Raw genomic sequence first — 23,822 nt, forward strand, 5'->3', positions numbered from 1 at the left:
AAAAAATAAATGGTAACCGTGTGCAGCCAAAGTAAAGATACTCAACGAGCCATTCAGGAAACGCAATTCGATTGATCAAAAATCCGATGTAAATGGATTTTGTGGTGTATTTGGTGAAATCATTTTGTTTTTATATATGACCATACAAATTTTTTTGAATATATGTAAATTAAAAATTTATATTATTTTTCTTCTGTGCAATAAATTATTGAAAATGTGCGATTACCAATGTAAGATAAGGCCTTGTATGCGAATTGGAAGTTAATAGTAAGTATGAATTGCATAAAAAATTTGTTTAAATAACCTTTAAATAATCTTTTTCAATATCCCAAAATTGTATTACTTTTTTTTTTAAATAAGATTCGTAAGCCATTCATTTTTTTAAACTTCCTTTTAATCAAAACGATCAATGCTAATAGAAACTATTGCTGAGTTAAATATTATCTGGGATCTTATTATCTTGATAAGCCAAAAAAACGCTTATCAATTCGGTGGAATTTCCGTATGCTTATCTGTGATCCTCATAGTCGTCCAGTTCCGGGTAATCCTCATCATCGTCATCATCATCCACCACGTTTTCATGGGGTATCTCTGGAGGTTCAGCACCCGTGTTCCAGTAGCGATCTTCTTCCGGATGTGTGAACTCGTAGTCTGGTTTATCAGGATTCACGTAGGTTATGCATGTGGTCAGGTTCTGTACCGTTTCCAACATTTGGGGAATGCTGTTAACGAATACCACGCCGCATTCCGCGGATTGAACAGCTTCTCCTGGCAGTTGGTTGTTAATTTTGCCGTAAACATCGATTCCAACGGCGATAATATCATGAACACGTCGGATTGCACTGAGGGCATTCACTGTACCCGAAAGGATTTTTCCCACAGTTGTTTGTTTGGCTGCGATCTTCTTGTATATCTTCACCAGGCTGCTAATATTACTTTTAATCTCTTTGACGGCGGCCACCGTTTCATTCTGTATGCGCATGACCAAGGCCATGGTGCGGGAATAGCAATCAACGCCATTATTAATGGCCTGCAGGGATATTTGGAAATCCGGAACTAGGGAGTAGCTGCAGTAGGCAGCCTGACTTCCACGGCCCCAGTAGTTCCACATGTATCCCAATCCGGCAATGGCAGCCGTCACAATCTTTGGCTTATTAAGCTTGAGCAAATTAGTTTCCAATTGAATGGCCCTTTCCACCATGTCGTCAATTCCGAACTGGGCTTCATCAATCACATCCTGTATTATGTCCCTGAGATCCTCGAATTCCGCCCTCTGATCTGGGCTGAGATCGGGACTGGGTTCTCCCATGATCTCCTCAACGGTGGGCAGTTTGGTATCATAAACGAAGCGAGGTTTCTCATCCAGGTAAATGGCATACTTGGTGCGAATGTCCTCAAAGGCCTGCAGGTAATTGCCATCCAATTCTTGCTCCTCAACGGGATTCTGGTCACTTCCATCACCGCTCTGGAGCTTCAGACTGTACAAATAGTCATATTGTGCCTGGAATTCAAGGTATAATGGTCGCAGTGCCGCAACTTCATCGCTGGACAACTGCAAGTCCACCTGCTGCTGCTGCAGTAGATTCTCCAGTTCCTGGTGGGCACCACCAAAAGCAAAGAGCAGCACACAGGCCAGCAGTAGCAAAGTTTTTCCAACCATTTTACCCGGCCAACTGTTTTAGTGCAACTGAGGAGGGATTTTGACCAGCTCGATTATCGGAAGAAGTATAGCTCGTAAAACACTATCGCTGATACCACACTTGGATTTCCTTAAGTGGCCACGAGTTGATATGGGTGCGATAATCTTGGCTTATCGTTAATATTACGCTATATTTAACAATCCACGGGGCAATGTATCGGTAAACAAATTAAAACTTTTTGGAGCTTTTTATGAATGGTGTAGCAAAAGGGGAAGGGTACATAATATTTGGAAAAAACGATAAAGATTAATCAAATCACAATTAATTTGATGATTTCCAAAGCCTAATCAAAGATCAAACCTATCTTTGCATTTCACTTTATTTTCACCCCTTACTTATTTGCACACAACTCAATCTGAGCAAAGACATCATCGAACTCCATTTTTAGATGATGGTAGAAAAGGCAGCTTGGTGTGTCCAGATCCTCCATGGTCATCTCCAGGAGAATGTCATCGCAGAGCTCCAAGCAACCAGTCATTCGTTGATTGATCCTTCCTATTCCGGCCACAGTGCAGTACAAGACACCGGCGTGGTTAAAACCTGGCTGCTTTAGTTGCCAAGTCCTGCAGATTTTTGACAAGCCAGAAATCTCTAGCGAAGCCTTACGAAGGAAATCGGCTTCCAGTACGATTTCTTGCTGGAAATGGTCCATTATGTGATCCAGGGAATTCCTGCAGATACTGTACTTGTCCACCAGCTCCCGATTGAAGTGTGCCACCTGGAGTTCGTATTTCTTAGAGCAGGTTCGCCACTCGGCGCTGTACTGACTTCCAAAAAATAGCTCCAGGCGGGCACTCACCTTTCGCTGATCTTCATCCAGTTTGTCCTTGGCTACCTGCAGTCGCTCGGATCGTTCGAAGATCGCCTGTTGGGTATCGTTCCAGATTCTGGCTGCATTGAGGCTTTGACTAGCTATGAGCTGCTTTGTGGACTCATAGAGTGGTCCATTTTGACCCCAAATTCTTTGGATTTGGCCTTGCACCTGTAACATCTAAAGGGATTTTATGGTTTAATAATATTATTTGACATATATCCAAGCTATTGCTTACGCAAAGAAGCGACACCAGTAGCAGCCATGAAACCCGTTCCATTCTCATCTTGAAACGAAATCAAATTGATTCCCAAAAAATATTTATCTCGTATCTCACATAAAACTTTGTTTATTTATAGATCAGGAAAGGGTAAAATAGATATATAGAACGACTTGAAAGATAAGAGACTTTTAAAATTCATTTCAAAAAATATTTATTATTTATTTTTTGTTACACTTCTTTTTTGAACTATATAAGATTCCAACTTTTTAGTGATTAAAAATAAAATTTTAAACTAATTTTAAATTTAGGTAAAGGTATATTATGTAGCAAGTGAAATTTAAAGGGTAAAAAATGCCGAGCGTTCGGGAAAACTATATTGTTTTTACTTCAATCATCAGACTTTCATCAGACCAAATGGAAAATATGTGTTTTATCATATTTATATGGAGGAACCGAAGCATAATATACAATCTAAATGTTATTGTATTTACCTTTATTTCCAAGTTAGTCAAGAATCTAGCTTTAATCCTAAAAATCGGTTAAAACAATATTTAAAAATATTTTTCCTTAGTGGTCAATGACCTGGCCAGCGTAAAGAAAAAGTACAGCTCTCAGTGCCGGATGTTTTTCCTTAGGATTTCGTAAATATTTAGTGAGTGAAACTTTTGATTCAATAAAATCGTTTGTTAAAGAAAATCTTTAAGTTTAATATAATTTGTTTACCCTGAAATTTGGACCATTAAAAATAAATGATAAATAACATACATTGAAAGCGTATCGGGGCGTTGCCGTGCAAGAAGTACGAGAGTTTAGATCGAAATTCACTTCTCATCAGGTTAATGGGCAATTTGTGTTCTGTAAGGTGATATTGAAGGGGCAAGTTGTTATCGCCACTCTCTGTGAATCTATTCACTATATATACCAAGTCGTCTTGAGTGCTGTTTGCAAAACAGATACTAACAGTAACATGATGAGTCAAAGTATTGGAGTAGCTGTACTGGTTTGGTTAACTTTAGCAGTGAGTAATGCACTTGAGTTGTGGAAATATTCCTGGATGCATTCTATTCCCTTTGCAGAACTGCCAAGTTATCCGTTATGAAACTGAGGTAAAGACAGATACCACTAACTACGGACCCGTTACCATGGTGGTAAATAATCTGGCGGATATTGCCGTTGATGTAAGCGACGACACCACCGTTCAATTGGAGGGCAAAATAAATCGCACTCAGCAGGATATCGCCGGAGATATTGAGGTTCTCACCGCCAATGCATTGTCCCAGTTAAGTGACGCAATCTACGAGACCAACGAGCTACTTGTGGTCAATCCTGACTGCAATCCGGCTTGGAGCTTGGATGAACTTAATGAGAATGTAACCTACCAACTAGGTGGTTGCACTAGTGGCTTAGGAAATCTCTTGGATAACTTCCGTTTGGAGGGCCAACAGGCATTATCCAGAGTCCAGGGATTTGTTCAGCAGATTTCAGAGTTGCCTGCCAAGTGTCAGATGTTGGGGTCTTCTGCTCTTAATCCTCTGGCTACAGCAGGCGGAAGTGTTTGCTTTATCAATGCCATGGCTGAGATCAACCTGGGTATGGCCCAATCTCTGCATAATGCCTCCCTGCTCCTGGTGCAAACACATCAGGCCACCGAACAGCAAGTGGATCAGGCTCAGCGGTGTACTGCCTTCGTAGTGCAGCAGATCGGCGACTATTTGCGAGAGGAGCGGGATCAATGCCAACTGTGAACCCTTTCTTTTAGCCATAGTCCTAAGTCCAGGCAAATACAGCCAATGGCAAATTTATGCACCCACAAGATGACAAAGGCCGAGGACTCGCCACATCCTGTCGACTTATTCCTTATGCATGACATTTATTTGACAAGTTTTTGATTGATTTTACAGCTGCTGCAGTCGATCTGGTGCAGCTATCTGCATACTCGTAGGTACAGTAAAAACTCCCAAGAACTAATACAAAAATATAAATTAAGTTTTAAAAATTTTGTAATTTCTAAATCTTAGGCCACATTTTTGAATGATTTACATATCGAGTTGGCAAGTTAAAAAGTATTATATTTTATCCATTCCCAATTCCTTAGTTTCCTCAATTTGTTTCGATTTAGAGAGCTACTCCTGTAAATGCATAATTCGGGCAACTTTGTGGCTAATCGCAAGTTCACTTTTCAAAGTCGCATGCATACTAATTGGCCATTGTTCCTCTGAACTGACCAATTGCCCAATGGACTTGCCCACGACACGTGGCAGCCACACGATATAATATATAGTAGCATACGGATCCGAATGGGCGACAGCTGGCCCTAGAAAGAGATAGAGATGGCGATCGAGATCGGCCAGTTATTTTCCTGTTCCTCTCGCTTCCGCAGTAAGCCAAATTATTTTGACCTGCCCTGGACACACTGAGCGGAATTTCGGGGCAACTATTTGGAAGATACATACTTCTGCACACACCATTAAAGATCTCTCTCGTTGTTTACGGTGCAGCAAGGAAAATGTCTACGACTCTTTATTTCGGCTCTTGCCGCAATTTCACTAAGCGTCTGAATTTTATCTTATTTTTACTGCTTGTAACAGTTGTGGCTCTGACGATGATCGCCGTGCTGTTGTTGCTGCACAAATTCCACCTACTCCAACATCTGTCGAGCACTTTCAGACATCTGACGGATTTTGGTGACGGTGAGCGCGCGACTCTTGTCTATTGGAACCCGAAATGCGAGAGTAACTAAGAGTGATTAAGAAATTCGAAAGAACTATAGCTTTAATAGAAATCACTTTATTAAGGTACTCGTGGTGCTTTGTATAAAATTGTCATTTGTATGAATGGGTATAGTGTTGGTTATTTAAGAATGGTCATTCCCAATGTTTTTGTAACATACGTCTTTGTCGTATTAAGTGCAACAATTTTGGCCTCTTTGTTCATATATATTTGTTCAATTACATTTTTTCCACGGATTTTCTTCATTTTGCTTACAGCCTTAACCACTTGCTCAAACAGCCTTTGTTTCTGCTTTTCCGACAAATCATTCAGAATTACTTCACTTAGATTCCTAAAGTTTCCTGGACCTGTAAAGGAGAAATATATATAAGATGTTTCAGGATAAAGAAAAACTTACTTCTGGAAATTGTGTAAGACAAAATGCCTGCTGCGGCCCCGCCAACTATTACACCCAATGGACCTGCCACCAGTAGCCCAATAATTGAACCAGCACCACCAATGGCAACACTACCGATAGCTCCTGTGGTCGACTTTTTGTAAGCTACTCGGACATTTTCATCATCAGCCAGTGAGACTAGAATTGTAAGTAGATCCATTTTGTGTGTCCATACGAGTGTGTAAAAGTTTCAGTCCTCAAAGATTCAGGTCTAAGCAGCAACTGAGTATGAATTTGCACTGCAATTTATATCATAGTAAAGCTAAAACTTATATTGCTGTAATCAACAAAAACCAACTAGATAAGAAAATGTAATCTATATCACCTTTTTTTGCCTAAACCAATTTCTGTCCAATGAAAACGCATTCTTTGGCAAACCACCAAGCAATATCAATGCATTTCTATATTAATCACTTTCATGCAAGACGACAGCTTTTAAAAACAGATTGATAAGCCACTTAAGACCGGATGTTATTGCCGTTACTCGGAAAGAAAGGGTATATAGGTGCATTGGGCTATTAAAACTGATAAAAAATATTTTACGAATACGAATACAATATTCCCCTTTACTTACGAGAAAGCAGTACAAATTATATTTGCATTAAAATTAAGTAATATTTGTCTGTGCGGTGAGAGCAAGTATAACTATTAAATTCCCAATCAGTTTTGATACATAACAGCCATCAAGCATTGCAACTTTTATTTTTTGTTATAAATTTATATTTAAGTACATTGATTTAAATCGAAACGCCGAAAATGTGACAACCATAACCCTGTAGATTAAAATAATAAAGAAAAGTTATTTTTGATCTTTTACTGAATACAGGATTATATTGGCAGATGACTAATCTATAATAGTCATTTCCATGCGGTCAGTAAAAAAAGACTTCAGAGCGTTAAGTGCAACTTCTTGAACCTCCTTGTTATTTAATATAAGTTTTGCGACCTCTAAACCATTGACAGCACAGATTTTGGATATAGCCTTCCTCACATGGTTTTGTAGTTCTCGACGCTCATCTTCAGACATATCATACGAAATGACCTCACTTATTGATTTGAATTTTCCTGGAATTAAAAGGTCGATATGCACAATTTTCAGTCTATTTCAATACAAACTTACCATCCGTAAGACCATAAGCTGCAGCTCCACCAAGGGCACCGCCGATAGCCAGCCCACGGGGGCCCATTAGTAAGCCACCAATCAAGGCGCTGGCTGCACAAATGGCAGCACCTTTGGCGGACTCAGTAAATGTCACCTGGATTTTTTTATTGTCGGCCAATATGATTAGGGCACTAAGTACGTCGTTTTCGTATCCGCTCATATTTTCTAGCTAATTTTTAAAATTATATTCTTTCACGGTTCAGAACTTTCTAGCAACTGATCACGAGTACGCCACTCCAACTCCTTATCAATGGTCCAAAAAACCACCCAATGTGGAGGAGAGCTGCTCGATGGCAGCCACGTATTAATCGTTTTAGTTATCGATGTATTACCCAGTGTTAAAACTTGCATGTGTAGCTTGGAAGCTTTCGTATATTTGTAAGATTACCTCATACTAGAACCATTTAGCCAAAAGTATACAAACAATACATACATAAACAGATCTTAGTGATATGGATTGTAATTTATTGAAACCAAATTGATTGTTTTAATTAATAAGCAATGTTTAAACCCAAATTCTTCGTTAAAAATTCTACCAGCGCCTTTAGTGCGACAATTTGCACCTTATAATCTTTTGTGAAACACTCCACGGCATCTTTAGCGACATCAACTGCGTCTAATATAGCTCTCTTCACAAAGTCAAACAGTTGTTCCAATATTATCATAGACAAGTTTAGAATCGTTTCACACACCCAGTTGAAAATTCCTGTAATTTAAGCAAAGTTATGATATTATGTAAACACTTGTGAAACGAGAATGGGGTACTCACCTTCTGTATCGTTTTCGTAGGGATCTTCAATATCGTCATTGTCTTCCATAACCTCCTCCCTATCTAAAGTCATTTAATGGAAAATTTGGATAATAATTGGAAATTTGAAGACTAAGTATGAGCAACTTACCTTCTGGATCGCAATCCCTAATGGCTGCAAGTTTTTTCTTCTTTCTTCGCACCATTTTAAGCAGGGTACTAAGAATAGTTTCCAAGTCGAATTTCATCTCTCAAGAGTTTTTTAACTTGTTGCAACTGCCTTTGTCTTCTCTGATGCACTGATATTGCTTTTCCAGGTATAAAGTAGTCGCGCCCTCGTTACTACTATCTATATCAAATATAGATTACATACTGTTAGTACGATGAGACTGGTTCGCGATTCCAGTACAATACACTATTTTTGCCCTATTTAAAAGCCTGAAAAAATACAGAAATCTAAAATGAGAAATTGGACCCTGTAAAAATAACTAAAAACCTAAAAATTTACCTGATAAAAGCAGACCACAGATGAAGAATCCTTATTTTATTTCTTCTGTAATAATTATTTATATAAAGTTATATTAATTATTAACTTATTAATTAAATTATTATATAAACTCTTTGGTTTTTGTTAGAGGGACTACGAAAAATATTATAAATTAGTTAATATTTCGTGGTTTGTAGTCGGCTATTAAATATTAATTTGAATTTAATGGCCTTCACCTTGAGACATATTGGCACATGCTATTCTGTCATGGATACAAGTCGGAGGATCTACATATCAAAGGGCCAGCGCCTTCAAAATTTGGCTTACGTGTCTAGAAGGCGTTTAAGAATCGCTGCCGGATTGTCTTTAATTGTGATTGATGCGGCTTTAATTGCGTGGGCTCCCAAGTGCTACTGCCGAACTTTCGTATAACTGTAACTAGACCTTATGTCGGCCGAAAACCAAAGATGAATCGGTCCTAGCCCTCGGGTTATCTAGCAGTTGACTACTACTAAGTATAATTCTTGAGGATCTCCAGGCTTCCGCCAGCGACCAACTGGCGCATCTTGCAAACACAATAAGGAATAATCGTTATTGTTATGTATTTGCTGTCTGCAGGACGAGCCGCGTGGCGTGCGAGTGAAAGCCAGCGAAAAGGATCCATTTCTGGGACATTGGCAAGAGCGGGATAGAGCCAAGGCGCAACATATGCCATCTTGTGGCGATCCTCCTTCCGAAGGATCTCTCGCCCCGTCCCTTTCTATCTTCGTCTTTGGAACAGAACAAACGGACGGCGCACGCCGTCATCTGGTGCCACTTTTGACTTCGGAAATTGGGTTGCCCACGCTCCTTCGCATTATCACTGAACAAAATTTGAAACATATTTAGAAAAGTATTTGATTACATATTACTAAGCATTCGTAAAAATTTGTAAAGAAAACTTCAACAATATTTTTAGCAATTTAAAGTTGAAAGAGATGTGTGAAAATCATATATTTCTGGTTTAAGAGATAAAAGGTAGCTCCATCGGAGAGATATCTGTGTTTAAAAACAATCATATGATATTTTTAAAACTGTTTATTTGCTGATAGTAACTCTTTTTCTTCAAGTGCCTGGACCGTTTCACCGCTCAGCTGAAATTATACTTTTTGTAGCTGTTTCGTTTACGGTTGGGTTTTTCTTCCCTCTACCGGGGCAGACAATTTCAAGGAAGCAGGAGCACTCGTCCAACAGTTACTGTTGACTTCCGATCGGCGCACGAGTGCAGGCAGAGCGGGGAAACCGAACTCGAACCCGAAGAGTAACAGCAGGATGAGCGGCTTTAAGGACTCGGCCAGTGAGCCCCAAAAAGGAACTGGAAAGGGTTGCTCCTGGGGAATGGGAAGAGAGTAATGGGCAATGTGTATTGGGTATTGGAATTGGGGAAGGTGTGAGACCGACAAGGATGCACAGACATTCGGGGCTCGACTTACAAATCCAAAATGAGCCCCGAAATCGCGCGCATGCCTGCCAAATGAACACGTGTGCCGCAGGATCAGGCCAAAATATCGAAGCGTCAGCTGGCCAACTCCAAAAGATGCCCGCCACAATAATTGGTTTGCCTATGAAGATGCTAGAAAACTCTAAAAATCTTAAGGGTTGAGGAAACTGGAAAATCGATATCTTTAAAATCTTTGTATCAAAAAATGTGTTTATTTAAATTCGTTAATTGAAAATAACAAAGCTTAATCTTAACTATATTTAAATAAGTAGTTCCTTTTAAAATTCTTAAGCTTTCAAAAACAATTTGACTTCCACCATTACATATTTTTCAAACTCACTTTTATTTTTTGAATGGTCAAAAGAAATATAATAAATAACAAATTGTCCAAATGAATCTTTTATAATAAATCGCTGCGATGAGCAAATTATCCACCAGCCAGGCGTATAAAATTCCCAAATCGTTTAACAAACGACCATAAACAAAACCAAATCAAAGGCAACGAAAACAAAAAAGTTCATTTACATTAAACCCCAATATCGGACAGATCGGGTATAAGCAAGGGGCCCCTGCATACAGGAATAAATAATGAACTTTGCCAAGGAGACAAATGTATAATTTTACAGATCGCGCAATTCAATTAGAGGAATCGCCGCAAAGCCACTGGCTAACAAAAAAAATTAAGCAATAAAATTAGTTGTGGTTCACGCAAATTCAATGCATCAAAAGGACTCACAAGGACATGCCGCAGCTCGCCAGGAGCCCCAGAAATAGAGCAATAGCAATGAATCAGAACGACGAAGGGCCATAAAATGCCCATTGGCATTCCTAGTAGTTTTCGTTTTCGTTTTCGATTTCGTGTCATAATGTGTTGTAAGTAGGGGCCTTTGTTTCACAAAGGACCTCGCCATTGTTCCATTGTCCGCTCAAGGACCTGTCCTGAGAACACCCGCACGGTTCTCAGCATCCAAAGAGTTTTCCTTTCATGGGCTGCTGTGTCAGTTGCGACCACAATTTGACTCTCTGACCACCAACATAAAATGTTGACAGGCGGAACACGCCTCTAAAATATTATGCGAACCAAGTCCTGTGGGGTCCAGCGAGTATCCTTTGCCAGTTTCCAGATTCCCTCATCCTTTTTCTTTGCCTAGGCTGGACCTCGGGGCAAATCAATTGATTGCCCACTGACAGTTATGAGCTGATCATATTGCTATCTTGATCGGCGCTTAGCTGCCAGGAATTTATTGTTATTGACATTTTAGTTGGGTGGAATCACACGGATTATATCTGCTAATTGCACTCGGACAAGATCCTTTAGATCCCTTAGATGTTTGGCGGCCAGTAGCGGTGCCCCTTGATCTGACAGATTTTATTAGCAATCGCTCAAAGTTATGGTTATTCTTAGAAAATATAACTCTAGGAACAGATTGGATGTGAATTGCCGATTATACAAATTAAGCAAATATATGACCAATTTTGAACAGAAGCTACTAAAAGAAACTTCAAGTCCTTTTTATCCTAAGCTCAGCTCATTCCCGATATCGGATTCAAGAAGCCCCACTTTCACGACCGCTTAAACACAAATCGGCTGGAAAATCACGGCTTGTCCAGCGCAAAGCCATCTCACCCCTTGCCGCAGGTGATAAAATTTCGCACATTAATACTTAATTACTTGAATAATTGGGGCCAAGGGATTAAGTTCACACTCACTCCAAGGCGCGACAGTCCCCTCCAAAAAAAAAACCCGCAGAGTCGGAGGCCAATCAATGCAGGTGGCAGTTCAGCCCCAGCTCCTGAACCAAAGGCACAGCCAATAATCAATAAAAAAAGGAGCCAAAAAAGTTGGACCAGAGATGAAGTGATGCCAACGCCACCGACGTCGTTGACATTAAATTGAAGGGTCCTGCCGAAAATGTGGTTCTTGTTGCTGTCTACTGAGCTCGGCTCAGGCACTAAGTATGGACGCACCCTGAACGCATTTTTCACACGAAATCCTGATTAATAAATATACAAGTTCCAAAATATTACTGATAATTTGAAAAGTCGTCAACCCGAGCCCAGGCTTTTGGATCCGAGGTGCGCAGAGAGTCAGGGAGAAGATTTCATGTGGAGTCTGGGCGAGACTTCGGTGCCCAATTACAAGCAAATGAGCTGGAAAACTGTATCAAATGACCCAATGTCAATACAAAATTACAGGCTCCTACGGGACAGGAATCTTTTGTTCGGCCAAAAAAGGCCAAAACGCAGACCAGACCAAATCTTCAGACTCTCCTCTTAACGTGACAAAGCGATGGCTTGCGTGTGGCAATTTCAGTTAAAAAATGCTAACCAAAAGCTTTTCGTATAGCCAAAATATGGGATGCTCTACCTCGAATAGGCTACCAGAGAAAATGACATAAAAACTTGGGATGAATTCGTTTTTCCCATTCCTTTGGCTATTAAGTTATTCTATAAGGTAAATACCTTTAATTATGATTTCAAGCAGTAGTACCCGCTACTTTATTAAGTGTAGAGTATAACAAATTCGGCTTTTTAGATGTTGTTTCTACCTCGGCTTGGTAGCATCTTAAAATTGTTGCCTTGTGTTAATTTGATGCCTCGCCAAAAAGTTGTCAAAAAATCCAGAAAGACTTTGATTTTTGATGCACTTTCACTGTCGATCTTCGATCACCGTTGGCTGCAGCGTGAGATACTGAGAACTTTGGGTCTTTGGGATGAAATGCCCACCTACTTGGTGGGTCTCTGAGGTCTGGGGTCTGGAAACCGAAAGTCAGTCAAGTGTGCCGTGCCGATCGTCTGTGTGGCTAATTGAGTTACCCACAGATTTTTGGGCCGTTGTCCGTTGGCCGTGCGAATTATTTGTCAAATGGGTAACGGTTAAGTTTGTTACTGCTCCCGATGAGGAGGACGATGATAATGATGATCAGTATTGGTAATCGGTAATCGGAGCCCTGGGTTCGTCGTTGATTGATGGTAGAAGATGCGTTGCGAATCGTTTGACTAATTGCCGCTCTTGTGGGCCAAAACTTCCCTAAACAAACGGTGACCTTTAATAGAGTCCTTCCTCCTTAGCCCTTCCTTTCTGTTTTCTTTTTTTTTGGCCAGGTATTCTTTCTCCTTTCCCCGCGGACCTCACACAATGCCAGTTAATGGGCTGGGAAAGGATACTACAAAAGAAAAGGGGGCGCGGCTGGCGTGATTTGGTGTCGCTAATTACAGACTTTGGCATTTTACGCTGTCCGTTTTATGACTTAATAATTGCATTCATTTGGCCCTTGGACTTTGAGTTTGGCCAAAACCGATCGGTTGCCGTTGCCCACACACAAACTCACTAATTTCGCTGCACACGCGACTTGGGTGAAAGACCAGGCATAAATCACTAAATCCTTGGGTTTTCGGACCTCAATTCCGGCATTTTCGATAGCAAAGGTTGCGCAACAATTAAAGGATCAGCGCAAAATTTTCACACAACAATGCCAAAACAAATCGGCGGAAACGGAAACTGCACTTGAGAATAGGAAAATAAAAGATACAAAGTAATGCTTGTGGTTAGACCTTTCCAAAATGAGGGAAATTGTACCCAAAAAGGCATGAGAAAATCTCTTAAAAAAAAAAAAATAAAAAAAGGGAATAGAAAAATTGAATAGAAAAATTTTAGAACTTACAAAAACCGCAATTATAAAAATGTGCAGAGGGTAATTGAATCTTACAGGATACAATGGTTTACCAGAGCTACCTGTTGCCTCAAGTGTTTATACGGCTAGATTTGAAGAGCAACTTTCAAATTCATTTTACATTTCATAATGGCTACTTAGCCATTAGCAGCACAAGCTGCTCAAGTCCTTGAACTGCCTTAAAGACCAATTCAGTTGGCAATCAATGAACTCGAGCCCAAAAAACCATACGATAGTCCATTCAGATCCTGCCCCATGGCGACACTAACAAGAAGTGACAAATTGATGGTGTTAAAGCTCATTAAGTTACTTAACGCAGATGTAGATACAGATACAGATGCTGATGCTGATGCAGCTACATGCCCTTTAACTACTTAAGCTTCGGATACAAAAAAGTAAGCAACCTCAAAAACCTCAAAATAAAGCTCGCCAATTATCGACATGACAAATTTCAGGGCATTCGGTTCCCCTTGTCCGAAGTTAAGAAAAACCCACAAAATATGCAACCCCAGAACGGACATCGAATGCATAATAATACGTGTTAATAATGCTCAGGCAAGCTGTCTATAAATTGACAAAGACATGCAAGTTGCTGCCGCTGCTGCTGCTGCTCCTCCTGTTTTCAATGTTGCTTCTGGGTCCTCCTGTTGCTGCTGTGTCGGCGGCATTGCCAAAAGCCAAAGGCCAAAGAGCCGAAAGCTGAAAACTGAAAACTGAAAGCCAAAACTCGACTGGGGTCCAGTTTGCCATTCATGAATTCTAACTAATTGTATTGGCAGGCAGTTGCATTTTGGAAGCTGGATCTGGATTCAACTCCGAATCTGTGCAGCTGCATGCAGGTGGTAGCTGTGGTAGCTGCTACTCGGGAATAACGACCGATATTGGCAGGAAGAGACCCCAGTGTCCGGATCGCACCCTTTTGTTGTTTCGGGGGACCAAGACTGGGATCCCAATCCGAAGCGAACAATTTGTGTAATTGACAAATTGACGGCAGCGCTTTGTGCGGAAGCGTTCAAAGCCGTAAATTGTCGCTAACAAGAGCGACACTCCAGGGATATCGGCAGGATATCGCTTTTATGCCTCGTATTCCCGCATATACAAATATAATTGCCTGAAGGATCGCCTGAAGAAAAAAAAAATACAGAAAACAGAGACGCCCGCACCTCGCGACCACTAAATTAAGTCATTAACAATTTAACGAAACCCTGTCGATGCCGCTTTGCCGCGTAACTAATTATGTGAATTTCCTTTTGATTATGAGTCCCGAAATCCGTGCAGCTTTTGCGGCGACGCCCGAAAATGATTTTATAAAACAAACAGAAACAGCCCACGAAATCCGGTCGCTACCACGCCCCCTCCCTCCAAAGCTGCCACCAAGCGCTCCAATTCCCATGCGGGAGTCGATCGTCAGCAGTCGTCAGTCGCTGTCGCTATCAACAAATTGGCTTCGAATCTTCCGAATGATTGACTGACTGACTGAGCCGGGGATCTGCTTGGCTTTCTGCTGAATGAAAACTTACACTGATAAAAATGAATATACAATCTGGTAGGAACAGGAAGAGGTAGCAATGCTAACTGATATAAACAGGTATTATTAATAAGACTAAAACGCAATTGGAAATGCAATCCTTATTTCTTATGATAATTTTCCTTAACGGGAGTTCCAAACTTAGTATTAAATCTTTCATTAAATCAATATTAACTGTTTTTAGGTAACATATTTATTGGAATACAATTGACTTCTTCTTTTTTCTGAGTGCAAGTTTCGGCTTAAAGTCTTAAGCCGCTGAGGTTATCCACCAACAACGATCGAGGATCGAACTTCGTCTTAAACGATTTGTGAGTGGCGCTTGATTTTCGGGACTCAACTTGGACCTGGACTTCGACTTGGACATAAAGTTGAAAAGGTTTCAGAAACAGGGACGGACATTGCATGCGACCTGCGACTGCTGAAAGCAGATCAGCCCAACACTTAACTTAATTTGGCAGCTACACTCCGGCGCGCCGTGCCGTGTAATTATTGGCACAATACAGCTTTTTGGGGATCGCTGGTCGTTCGCTGCGTATTTGTTTTGGCCAGATCGCGGAGCAGGCCCTAATTTTGTCGAACTGTCTACAAATTGATCGCGAAGCGCCAAATCGATCACCTTTCCCCATATAATAAAGTCCAATTCACTGGGCGCGAGACGCTAAACCCTCGAAAACTGTGTGAGAATTGATGCCCCGCCGATAAGTGTGGATGCTGAGGGGTAAAGGAAGCAAAACCGTTCAGAGATAAAAAGATTTGCGATGGCTTATTTAACTGGATACCATAATGGTTTTCTTTTTTTGGATTTTGGTTTCATATATATATTTTTTTAGGCCTAGAAAAGATTACTTTTTAAAAATAAAGTTTTAAACATTTTTACAGCATTTCGGTTGTAAATATAGATCTTAGCTATTGGTCTTGATTCAGATCCAAATTGGTTACTGGTACCAGGATATGCAAAGAATATAATAAGACCTTGTTTTATAGTTTTCTTTCAAACTAAATGGAAAGCGGAAATTATTTGCCAATATCTGTAAATTTGTCTGTGAGTCCAATTAAATAAGTAACCAAAAAATGATTTAAGTTATTAATAATTTTATTTTGTCTTCCTTAGTCTAATCATTGTCTTCCATTTAAGCTAATTAACTAAACAATAAACAGCATAATACTTAAGCGGTAATTCACTACTGGGCTCCTGGCTATATATATACATGGTAGGTACAACATTTGGCAAGCTCCAACAATAACTGAGAATAGTACTTAGGATCGGGATTCTAGCGCAGAAGATCTCCCAAGGCGGAGATGTAGGTCTGGGCCATCTGAAGGGTCTCGTGCTTAGATAACTGGCGATCGTTTCCCAGGCAGGGAAGATACTGACGGAGACGATCGAAGGCCTGGTTAAGATTCTGCATCCGGCGGCGTTCACGGGCATTGGCGGCCAGACGGCGCTTCCTCTTCACCACGGGCGTAATCTGCTTGCCACGCCTCTTCTTTCCAGAACCTCCGGCAGCGGCATCCTGATTCTCACCATCAGCCAAATCGAAGGAACCGTCATTGCCCTCGAAGTCCTCGCCGCCACTGAAGAGCATGAGGTCCTCGTCATCTTCCACACTGTCATCAAACAAGGCGGAGTTGTCAAAGTCAAAGTTCTGGAACTCCTCTGTGTACAGATTTACTGGAGCAGCTGGTTCCTGAGTTGAGATCGATGAGGAAGTGCCAGTGGTAGTCGGTTGATTCTTCTTGGTATAGGTGCGCTTGGTTTTTGGAGCTGCAGGTGCTGGCACGGTTTTGCAAGTGCCTACGTTGGAGGAGCCCATGATCTCAACTGCCGGAGGAGAAGCAACTGGAATAGCAGGAGCGGCTGGAACTACAGCCTGTTCCATTACCATTCCATATTGCTGGTTCTGGGTCATGTTGCAGCCGCCGTTGTTGTACATGGTATTGAGATCCACATACTCGGGACTCTCGGAACGGTGGCTGGCCGGCGAGGAGGAGATCCAGCCATCGGAACTGGCCTGCTCGAAACTGATGAACCCATTGGTCGACAAATAGTTGCTGCTGCTGGCCAAGGTGTTGCCATTGAATTGATAATGGGTTACGCCGGGATTATAGGCGGCCATGGGATTGAAGTGAGACTCGGTGGCGGCTGTCTTGAAGCCCTGCAAGTCCTCCGACGTCTTGTAGTAGTAGCGATAGATCTCACTGGACGACATGTTGCTGCTGTATAGTACGATGTTGCTGGTGGTTAAACGATACGAACGCTGCGATTGCTGGCGGGTTTCTGACTGGTCTCTCGTCCTTTCGGCCCTATTTATACACCAGCGAACCCACCACAACGACCAGAAGGGCACGATAGGCAGGTAGGGCACAGGTAAACGAGTTGCCAGCAGAGACAGCACGTGCCGCCCGAGCTGTACGGCCAATGGCAAACGGTGGTGAGTTGCCAATGAAACTCTCTCTGAGACTTAGTTTACCTTAGTTTGTTCGGAGCTTAAAATGGCGCTAGAAAACGGACTATCGGGGCATCTAAAGCCGCTAACAAGATGATTATAAGGTGGTCGGGACAACCGGAACAAGAATATGGGCGGAAATGCAAACAGAACTTGGACAAACAATCGAATCCCTAAACGGGATTAAAGTCGACCGCAAAGTGAGGCGAAATTTGCAAAAATCCCTCAACGATTTGTCAGCACCAAATGGCAGAGTGGGCATTTATGAGTTTATCTAATCTGAATCGGTTAGAAGTATATACTACCTGACCCTGACCAGAGAAATCCTTACAAATTTACCGCCGCCGGGTCATTCGACATGCTGACCTAAGATCGGGGGCGGAATATCGCAATGAAAAATCTTGTTTATTACAACTTGGCAAATTCTCCAATTGATACGCTTGTTGCCGGGACCTTGAAGAGGGTACATAGCGCCGGCAATCCAAGGACACGCAAGACTGACCTTCACCTCGCCTAATAAGCGTGGCAGACACTAACTAAGAGTTGGGTTAACATTTTAGCGCCTCGCAATTAAAACGGTGGTGGTGGATTCAATCATGAGCAGGGAATTTAGTTGTAGATCCCAAGATGACACAGCGAAACGAAGCGTCCACGGTGGTCTTCAGATCCCTCGTAACGCCCCTTGATCCCCTAATGATTCGCTGGAAATCATAATGCAATGAATTCACGTACACCCATTTGTAGGAGTATCCTTGTATCTTTGAAGTTCCGCGGCCACCCATAACTGGTATAACAAGTAGCACGCCCCAAGGATCTGATCGTTTTTTGCGCCGGGCAATAAAAACGCTGTCAATTAGATAAAAATGTCACACAACAAACCGCACCAAGAGCGGCACCACGAATTTATTGGACGCACACAGGTATGTTTGACCTTTTGTCCACCCCTGAGAGAGTCCTCGAATGTCCTGAAAGTCCCTCGATGTCCTGTGCAATTTACGAGCCAGTTGCCGCAACTGACAGTTGTGCAAGTGACGCCCTCGGTTACACCTGCAATACTCGCATCGAGTATACGAGTATGTATGCCATATCCCTCGGATCGTATCTTCGCTGTAAAGTTTACGCTTATCGACATTAGCCGATGTCAAGGCATCCGCTGCATATCGATTTGGAAATTTACATTTTCATTGCCGCATCGCAATGCACGTGCTGCTGCTGCCTGTTGAGGGGGCAAAAAGGGTTAAGTTCTCTTTTTTCCCCGATGGTTCAGCATCAAGCGCCTTGCGTGCCTGTCACTTATCGAGTAGCTGATCGATGTGAAGGAGTGCAGACCCACATACCTCCTGAACCAGTACCTCCAATACCTCCAGCTTCCATCATTGCCATCATTACGCTGGTAACGGGCCATTTCTTTCATGTCAATATGCATAAATGCAACTTGTGCATTGGGTGAATGCAACTGATGTGGAGCAGCTTCCAGAAAGCTCATGACGAAAGCTGAAAATCTTTATGAGAGGAATAGTAAACACTCTTTTAGGCTATTTTTTCACTTTTTTTAAATATATCATTTTATATACCTCCAAAAAATAATATTTTAATTTATCTAAACTTTTGCTTCATCTTGTGAATCGACTTAAATAATATTTAGATACAACAATATGTACAATATGTAAGTCGTCTTCCTACTTATCAATACCCTTTCTCAAGGACTCTTTTTGTCATGTGGAAAGTGTAGGAGCAGGAGAAGCCAATAAGAGGAAAGTAGGCGCACGTCAACGACTCCCATTAGCAAGTCGCTCTGGGCCGTGAAAGTGTTGTCCAGACCCAAACCGAATCCACCAGCTTCTGCTCGGGCTTAAACATCTTCGGCCCAGTTATTTTTTCTGGCTGAAATTGAAAAATTTGTATGTTACTTATTTTATTAGCATTTAACACTCTGTCCCATTTTACAGACGAGAGCGAAAAGCGAAAGGAGCTGGAGTCTGGACATGCAATCGCCCTGACATGCCATCTCCTTGTCCACCTCATCGCAACGTGGTAGTTCTCATTCTCCCCCAGATCCCTCGACGTGGGTGGCCCGGCCCCAAATGGAATCCTGGCCTCGTGTGTGGCATTTTGGCAATTGTCAAATTGAAAATTCATTAAAGGCAAATTAAATATGCAAATGCTGAAGGCCCAAGTCGAGGAGGAAAGCGCTACCATTGTTGCTCGCTGTTTGACTTGGCTCTGCAAATATTGACCACCGATTGGGGAGATGGAAAAAATGGAAAATATCATATGTACATATGCTCCTCGACTACGATAAAAAGTCAAGTGGAAATCAAAGCAAATACGACGGCTTCGAATGGAGGCAAACACTGGACGGGATTGAATTGGTCCAGCACATCATTGGACATCACTGGGAGCCGTTCAAAATTGTTTAAACAAATATCGCATAAATTGCACATTGTTCAGAGTAGCCGGCAAATTGGTTCAGGCATGGGTTAATTCCCATGAAAATTAAAACTAGATTATACACACGTCCATCGAGTCCTCGGGTACTCGAGTCCTTGCAGCGCCCACTGTGTCATTGTTTGGGCACGCCCTTGCCTCCCGTTGTGCCGGCGCTTTGTCATAGATTGCCTACTGATGGTTATCATTTCGTTGAGGGATGGCAGATCAGCTCTGTGCTCCTTAAAGCCTCTATCTGCCTAGATTGGATCGAAACATGTCAGAGCAATTTTTGTCGCCGACTTTGATGCGGCAATTTGAACTCGGTTGTGTTGTTTTGCCAACATTGCTGGCGATCAATATCTGAGGTGATCTTTCGCAACTGACTGGCGCCAGAAGTGATCCTTTATCCCTTATCGAAACAAGACAAATTCGCTACACATATTTTATAAAATGATAAATTTAGGACGATTTACCATGGCCATATAGGTGCCAAGTACATATGTAATCCTCATACTGGTAGAATTATGTAGAATTCTATTAAACTAATGCAGCTTAAACAAATTGATCTCTAATTAGACAAATTTAAGTCATATTTTTAAGGGCTAGCCCAGTAACAAGATTCGATTTTGAAAAAGAAAAACCCAAATCTTCCTTGCCATTAATGTGGCTATCAAACATTAATTTCATGGTCCATATTGGATCCCTATTTGGTGGCTCTTCCCTCGTTTCCGAGTCGGAAGTTGGCATCATAACCGATCGACAAATTGTGATTGCTATTGTTATGAGAGGGTTCAGGGTCCCACGAAACCCTATCCCAGATCACAGCCAAGTGATCAATTCAAATTTGAAACACTGCTCGCTGGAACAAAGAAAACAGATGAAAACTACGCAATCACTTGAGAAAAATCAAAAAGGCTCTGAAGGACCTCGGCTGTGCTCCTTGGTTTCTCGGGTTCTTGGCCATGGTCGTAACTATAACAGGTGGCACGGAAGCCGCACAAAATAAAAATGATTAAAGCAATAAAAAAAAAAGAAACGAAAACGAAACTCACACACAAAAGACGAAGAAAAGGCCGCGGCAGAAATAACAACAATTTTTTAATAAGATTTTCAAAATTTTGAAACAACATTGGCGAGGCCTAGGAGAGATGCTGTCCCCTCCTGTTGCTCAACCACTTCCGATTTCGATTCCGATCCTTTGGGCGTCTCCCAACAGCGGGTCAAGTGTGAGAACATTTTGCGGAAGGAAATGGCTAGGATGAAAAATGATTGAGAAAGCAAAGGCGAAGGGTTCAAGAAGCCTAGACCTAGGACACCACGTGGGCAAGATTCACTTTCGAGTTCGCGAGTGACTCACTCTGATGATTTCCCAGAGAATTAATGCTTGCACTACGAAAAATTAAACATAGAATCTGCTATTGCTACTAGGAGCTAAGATGAGAAACCATTTATTGTTATACTTAAAGAAAATACCTTTAATCTATAAATATTTATATCCTTTTATTTATTTTTAAGTTCTTTAGAAACTATTTTACATTGGAAATTATCTGAAGTTTATATTATTTCATTATAAAGGATATTTTTCACTGTGCAAAGGGGCTGAAGCTCTGAATGGCTTTGAAATTACCAAGGAATTTTCGTAGCGTAATTGAGCATCTAATTTGCGGCGGCAGGCGGCAAAGCAGCAATTGGAGGAACCCCTCGGCATTTCGGTCACGATCCCGCTCTAGTTGCACTCCATGAATGAAGGAGGCCACAATGGCTCGTCTGGAAAGTGTTTCACTGAAAACCCAAAGAGCGAGCACCTCGGAATGAAGAATCCCGCAGCCCATTCAGAACTCTTGGCCACTCGAGCGCGAAACAATTAACAAGTTCGCGTAGCAATAAACAACAATTGCCATATTGTTGCACTTAAGATTTGTTTGCCGCGAAAAAGGAGAGAGTGTTCAACGGTGGACCCAGCGAATTCCTTTGAATTCAACCCCCGACCAGGGACGCTACTGACCTCCGGAAGGCGGGGTGGATCTCAGTTGATCGGAGGCCACTCGCCGATCGCTGAAAGAAAACGAAAATTTATAATAATGAGAGCCGGTGGCGGGTGGGGGAATATAAAATGTAAACTAAAGATACTATTTATATGCATTATTTCGGCTGAAAAGGAAGTACCAAATTACATTTAATTAGGCGAAACAGCGAAATTCGCGTACCGTACGCGAATCGCAGATATAAATGGAGTGGGATCAGGAGCAGGAGTGGATGGTCAGTCAGAAGTCAGACCGATTACCACCGAAATCCGAGTCCCTGAAGCCCTCGAAACTGGCGACTGCCTTTGGGTGAAATTCGCACGTTTAACCTTTAGGCAAACAAAATTAACAGAACAGCAAAGAACAGCAAGAGGGCACAGCGAAAAATAAGTTTAAAAACATAAATCTGTAAATTTAAAAATCAAAAATTTTCAGATTTAAAAATAAGTAGTCTTAATAATAGTTAATTTGACAATAACAGTTAATTTGACAATCATGAAACCTTTACCACATTTATTGTAAAATGTATCTGTTTTTATGTTGCTTTTAAATAACTTAGTATATATTTTTGTAAGGTGTATGAGCCACAACGATCAGCAATCGAAAACTGCGAACCTGTTGAACCCAAATGCAATTTTCATATCACTTTGATTGCTGCCCAGGATGACACGCGTGCGCCGGCTAGAGAGATGAGATAAGCTGCCGATGATCAGGGCCCGAGAGTCTGGATGAAGATGAACCGAAATTAGGGTAACAACCGAGGGGATGTGAGCCCAAAAAAAAGCGAAACTTTCAAACGGTTTCAAGGATTTCGGCCCTCGGTCCTCGGCTCTCGTCTTCTTTTATTTTATTTTACTTAATTCTGCGGAGGTCAGTTTATGATAATTCCCATTTCCCATAGGTGCCATTGCCACTTTTGGCACCTCACCTCGCAGCGTCGCCTGTCTGGTGTAAAACTGAAAACACTTGGCCCGCAGTCAAGTAGCCCGAACAAAAGAAATCGAAATTAAACACAAACAAATCCCAGAACGGTCAGTATGAGAAATGACTTTCTAGGAAGGATCCTCCAGCAGCAATATAATCCCAATCCCAATACCAATTTCTATCCCAATGCAGTAGTGGGACTGTCAACAAACACCGATCGTGGGTAATTGATATGTCTTTCCATGTTTTAGGTAGTGTAAAAAGTGAAATGTAAATCGTAACTGATATCGATGGACAGGGGGCAATTTCTCAACATCAGCCAGTGAAATTGAAAAATTGACCATCAGATAAGTGACTACTGTCTGCCGGAATCTGTACAGGTACATAATTGTCTAGTGTTTTCTAATTTTATAATCAAATTCGAAGATAGAGTTGGAGCGCTGACAGTTTCTTAATCATTGGCGGAGGTCTCGGCGCAAAGGTGACAATTGCATTTTATGAAAATTGATATTTTCAACCGCAAATGTTGCATGTTGTTAGCTGAGATGACCACACAGAAGTTGAACAGGAATTTAGTCAGGTAGCCAAGGACATTGCCGAGAAGGAAGAAATTCCCAGCAAATTACCAGAATGATCAATGATCCTTGCAGAAAGTCCTTCGGCATTTGCTATTTCCAGCAGGAAGAGGAGTTTCGGATAATTGGAACTAGAGCAAAATGTGTGAAAGTCAAAGAGCAGAGTAATTAGTTTAATGATTTTTCGGGGAGAACAAAGGCTCTACTTGAGACAATAAGTTCTTTAAATTAACTCGAGAAGAGTTGGAAATGGAGAACACAAATCAAACTCATAATTAGCATAATTATTCCCAGACTGCTTTCTATTTCAGAATCTCAGTTCGAAAATCGCTCTATTTCGATTTCTAGGAATTCCTAGAAATTTTTGATAAATTGACCAGAAACTCGTGTCTGACTTAACGCCCTCGCAGGAGTAGAAGATGACGGCCCGAAGGGGTTAA

At 41.5% G+C, this 23,822-nt stretch overlaps 7 protein-coding genes across 7 annotated transcripts; 1 reads left to right on the forward strand and 6 right to left on the reverse strand.

The window, feature by feature from the left end:
• Positions 1 to 71: 71 nt before the first annotated feature.
• On the reverse strand, positions 72 to 1,673 carry LOC108109527. The gene has a single exon (XM_017218091.2). The coding sequence runs from the start codon at positions 1,658 to 1,660 to the stop codon at positions 509 to 511; it is 1,152 nt and encodes a 383-aa protein (XP_017073580.1). The 5' UTR covers positions 1,661 to 1,673; the 3' UTR covers positions 72 to 508.
• A 328-nt stretch (positions 1,674 to 2,001) lies between these two features.
• Positions 2,002 to 2,786, reverse strand: LOC108109444. The gene is made up of 2 exons (XM_017217943.1): positions 2,750 to 2,786; positions 2,002 to 2,691 (listed from the first exon to the last, which is right to left on the reverse strand). The coding sequence occupies exon 2, from the start codon at positions 2,689 to 2,691 to the stop codon at positions 2,032 to 2,034; it is 660 nt and encodes a 219-aa protein (XP_017073432.1). The 5' UTR covers positions 2,750 to 2,786; the 3' UTR covers positions 2,002 to 2,031.
• A 910-nt stretch (positions 2,787 to 3,696) lies between these two features.
• LOC108109431 lies at positions 3,697 to 4,821 on the forward strand. Its single transcript, XM_017217931.2, has 2 exons — positions 3,697 to 3,752; positions 3,811 to 4,821. Exons 1-2 carry the CDS (start codon positions 3,702 to 3,704, stop codon positions 4,477 to 4,479), a joined length of 720 nt encoding a protein of 239 aa, XP_017073420.1. The 5' UTR covers positions 3,697 to 3,701; the 3' UTR covers positions 4,480 to 4,821.
• Positions 4,822 to 5,499: 678 nt separating this feature from the next.
• LOC108109447 (protein C19orf12 homolog) lies at positions 5,500 to 6,113 on the reverse strand. Its single transcript, XM_017217947.1, has 2 exons — positions 5,862 to 6,113; positions 5,500 to 5,811 (listed from the first exon to the last, which is right to left on the reverse strand). The coding sequence occupies exons 1-2, from the start codon at positions 6,058 to 6,060 to the stop codon at positions 5,585 to 5,587; spliced, it is 426 nt and encodes a 141-aa protein (XP_017073436.1). The 5' UTR covers positions 6,061 to 6,113; the 3' UTR covers positions 5,500 to 5,584.
• Positions 6,114 to 6,570: 457 nt separating this feature from the next.
• LOC108109452 (protein C19orf12 homolog) lies at positions 6,571 to 7,259 on the reverse strand. The gene is made up of 2 exons (XM_017217951.2): positions 7,021 to 7,259; positions 6,571 to 6,965 (listed from the first exon to the last, which is right to left on the reverse strand). Exons 1-2 carry the CDS (start codon positions 7,220 to 7,222, stop codon positions 6,745 to 6,747), a joined length of 423 nt encoding a protein of 140 aa, XP_017073440.2. The 5' UTR covers positions 7,223 to 7,259; the 3' UTR covers positions 6,571 to 6,744.
• A 247-nt stretch (positions 7,260 to 7,506) lies between these two features.
• Positions 7,507 to 8,164, reverse strand: LOC108109446. Its single transcript, XM_017217945.2, has 3 exons — positions 7,962 to 8,164; positions 7,832 to 7,894; positions 7,507 to 7,768 (listed from the first exon to the last, which is right to left on the reverse strand). The coding sequence occupies exons 1-3, from the start codon at positions 8,056 to 8,058 to the stop codon at positions 7,554 to 7,556; spliced, it is 375 nt and encodes a 124-aa protein (XP_017073434.1). The 5' UTR covers positions 8,059 to 8,164; the 3' UTR covers positions 7,507 to 7,553.
• A 7,930-nt stretch (positions 8,165 to 16,094) lies between these two features.
• On the reverse strand, positions 16,095 to 17,239 carry LOC108109440 (protein atonal). Its single transcript, XM_017217941.2, has one exon. The coding sequence runs from the start codon at positions 17,190 to 17,192 to the stop codon at positions 16,254 to 16,256; it is 939 nt and encodes a 312-aa protein (XP_017073430.2). The 5' UTR covers positions 17,193 to 17,239; the 3' UTR covers positions 16,095 to 16,253.
• Positions 17,240 to 23,822: the final 6,583 nt, after the last annotated feature.

Source organism: Drosophila eugracilis, unplaced genomic scaffold (genome assembly GCF_018153835.1).
Source record: "Drosophila eugracilis isolate 14026-0451.02 unplaced genomic scaffold, ASM1815383v1 contig_47, whole genome shotgun sequence".
NCBI classification, from domain to species: Eukaryota; Metazoa; Arthropoda; class Insecta; order Diptera; family Drosophilidae; genus Drosophila; species Drosophila eugracilis.